Below are 2792 nucleotides of genomic sequence, written 5' to 3' on the forward strand. Positions count from 1 at the left end.
ATCGTACCTTTTTATTTTACATTTCCAATGTAGCGTTGAGGGTCTTAGCAGAGTCTTTGACCGGATGTCCCTGCAGAGACAGCAGAAGTTCACAGTTGTTCTGGTGGACCATCTGAAACACACTGGCGGATCGGGTTAGTCTAGTTGATTCAACTTTTTCCTGGCCTCCATTTATGTTTGTTTGAATTGCATCTTGTGCCTTAAAGGCATTACTGTGCTTTGACTGTCATGATTGCTGTTTCGTTCTCAATGAGTCTCTTCTGCGTGGCATTGTTGCAGGCTCTACCTGTGGATCAGACACCAGCAGTCTTAGAGCCTGGCTTGATGTGAACTTTGGTAAATTCTCAGTCTACGTGGCATTCCAAGATCTGCTACTGCTCAATGTGAACTTTATCAATGTAAGGCCTTGATTTGCTGCAAAATTTGCTCTGTGACTGTTTCCAGGTATGCATGCTCAGTCTGCAACCTTTCATTTGTTTCTCCTCATTAGTTTGAGGCAATTGACTCTCTTAGCGCTTCCCAAGTTGCTAAGCTGACGGTGGACTCTGGAGCACTGAACAACCCAGACATGATGACCATGGTATTTGACCATCTAGAAAATGGCAATGCGTTTCAGAATGTGAATGATTTCCTGGCAAGTCTCACCCAGAATTCACAGGTATGTTTTTTTCTTTGAACTTGAGAAAGCATGTCATTGTAATAGAAGAGCATGCAAACATGTACAAGTCTGCATTCGTTTGATCGATCCAAATGGCGCGCCAGAAAATTCAGCAGGGCTGAAGGAATTTGTACCGGGTCTGTTAATGTTCTTTTGTGTTTGGTCATTTCCTTAAGGCTTTGGAAATCCATCCAGTGGTGAGGGACATCATGATGAATCGGACATTTGCCATCATCACTCTACATTTTACACAGTTCTTGAGGGAAGACTGGGTTTCCTGGTTCACCTTGAAAATGATTCCACTCCTGCCCAGCATAACTGCAGAGATGCTCCAGAGAGCAACATCCTATAGCGACTGCATTGCATTCCAGGCTATGTAAGTATGCACACATTGTTGGCCATGTACTTTAATGCACTTATTGCCTTGTTAGATGCCCTGTCTCAAGATGTTTTAGTCAGTCACTTAAAGCAGGCAAAATTGGCATCCATCTTACCTTTTAATTTTATATTTCCAATGTAGCGTTGAGGGTCTTAGCAGTGTCTTTGACCAGATGTCGCTGGAGAGACAGCAGCAGCTCACAATTGTTCTGGTGGACCATCTGAAACACACTGGTGGATCGGGTTAGTCTTAGTTGAACTTTTTCCCGGCCTCGATTTATGTTTGTTTGAATTGCTTCTTATGCCTTAAAGGCATTACTGTGCTTTGCCTGTCATGATTGCTGTTTCTCTCTCAATGAGTCTCACCTGCGTGGCATTGTTGCAGGCTCAACTTGTGGGTCAGATACCAGCAGTCTCAGAGCCTGGCTTGATGTGAACTTTGGTAAATACTCAGTCTATGTGGAATTCCAAGATCTGCTACTGCTAAATGCAAACTTCTCCAATGTAAGTAATTGATGTTCTGCACAATTTATTCTGTGACTCTATCCTGGTGTCCATGCTCAGTCTGCAACCTTTAGTTTGTTTTCCCCCATCAGTTTGAGGCACTGGACCTTCTCAGCGCTTCCCAAGTTGCTCAACTTACGGTGAACTCTGGAGCACTGAACAACCCAGATATGATCACCATGGTATTTGACCATCTAGAAAATGCTGAGGCGTTTCAGAATGTAAATGATTTCCTGGCAGGTCTCACCCAGAATTCGCAGGTATGTTCAATGTTTGATCTTGGGTAAGCATGTCATTGTAATAGAACAGCATGCATGCAAGTATGCACAAGTCTGCATTCGTTTCATCGATACAAATGATGCGGCAGAAAATTCAGGAGGGCTGAGGGAATTTTTACCAGGTCTGTTGATGTTCTTTTGTGTTTGGTCATTTCCTCAAGGCTTTGGAAATCCATCTGCTGGTGAGGGACATCATGATGAATCGGACCTTTTCAATCATCAGTCTCCATTTTACAGAGTTCTTGAGAGTAGACTGGGTTTCCTGGTTCACAGTGAAACTGATTCCTGTCCTGTCCAGCATAACTGCAGAGATGCTCCAAACAGCAACATCAGACGGTGACTGCATCGCATTTCACGCAATGTACGTAGCAAGCTAACATTGTTGGCCATGTACTTTAATGCACTTTGTCAATAAATCATAGTGCCCTGTCTCAAGATGTTTTAGTCAGTCACTTAAAGTAGGCAAAATAAGCATCTATCTTACCTTTATATTCTACATTTCCAATGTAGCATTGAGGGTCTTAGCAGCGTCTTTGACCAGATGTCACTGGAGAGACAGCAGGAGCTCACACTTGTTCTAGTGGATCATCTGAAACACATTAGTGCATCGGGTAAGTCTAGTTGATTCAACTTTTTCCCAGCCTCCATTTTTGCTTGTTTGAATTGTTTCATTTGCGTTATAAGACATAACTGTACTTTGCTTGTCATGATTGCTGTTTCTCTCTCAATGAGTCTCCCCTGCGTGGCCTTGTTGCAGGCTCAACCTGTGGGTCAGACACCAGCAGTCTCAGCGCTTGGCTTGATGTGAACTTTGGTAGATTCTCAGTCTACGTAGCATTCCAAGATCTGCTACTGCTCAATGAGAACTTTTTCAATGTAAGGCCTTGATTTGCTGCACAATATGTTCTGTGACTCTTTTCTCGTGTCCATGCTCAATTCGCCACCTTTCGTTTGTTTTCCCCCATCAGTTTGAG

At 43.3% G+C, this 2792-nt stretch overlaps 1 protein-coding gene across 1 annotated transcript in view; it reads left to right on the forward strand.

Moving 5' to 3' along the window:
• The window catches only part of LOC129433574 (uncharacterized), a 34079-nt gene extending 31446 nt beyond the window's left edge, over window positions 1-2633 (forward strand). The window contains exons 21-27 of the mRNA XM_073869104.1: window positions 34-134; window positions 280-398; window positions 491-658; window positions 835-1279; window positions 1422-1540; window positions 1633-1800; window positions 1980-2633. Coding sequence (XP_073725205.1) covers window positions 34-134; window positions 280-398; window positions 491-658; window positions 835-1038 — 592 coding nt within the window. The 3' untranslated portion in view covers window positions 1039-1279; window positions 1422-1540; window positions 1633-1800; window positions 1980-2633. The remainder of the gene's footprint in view (window positions 1-33; window positions 135-279; window positions 399-490; window positions 659-834; window positions 1280-1421; window positions 1541-1632; window positions 1801-1979) is intronic.
• The last annotated feature ends 159 nt before the right edge of the window (window positions 2634-2792 follow it).

Source organism: Misgurnus anguillicaudatus, chromosome 6, assembly GCF_027580225.2.
Source record: "Misgurnus anguillicaudatus chromosome 6, ASM2758022v2, whole genome shotgun sequence".
Lineage (NCBI taxonomy): Eukaryota > Metazoa > Chordata > Actinopteri > Cypriniformes > Cobitidae > Misgurnus > Misgurnus anguillicaudatus.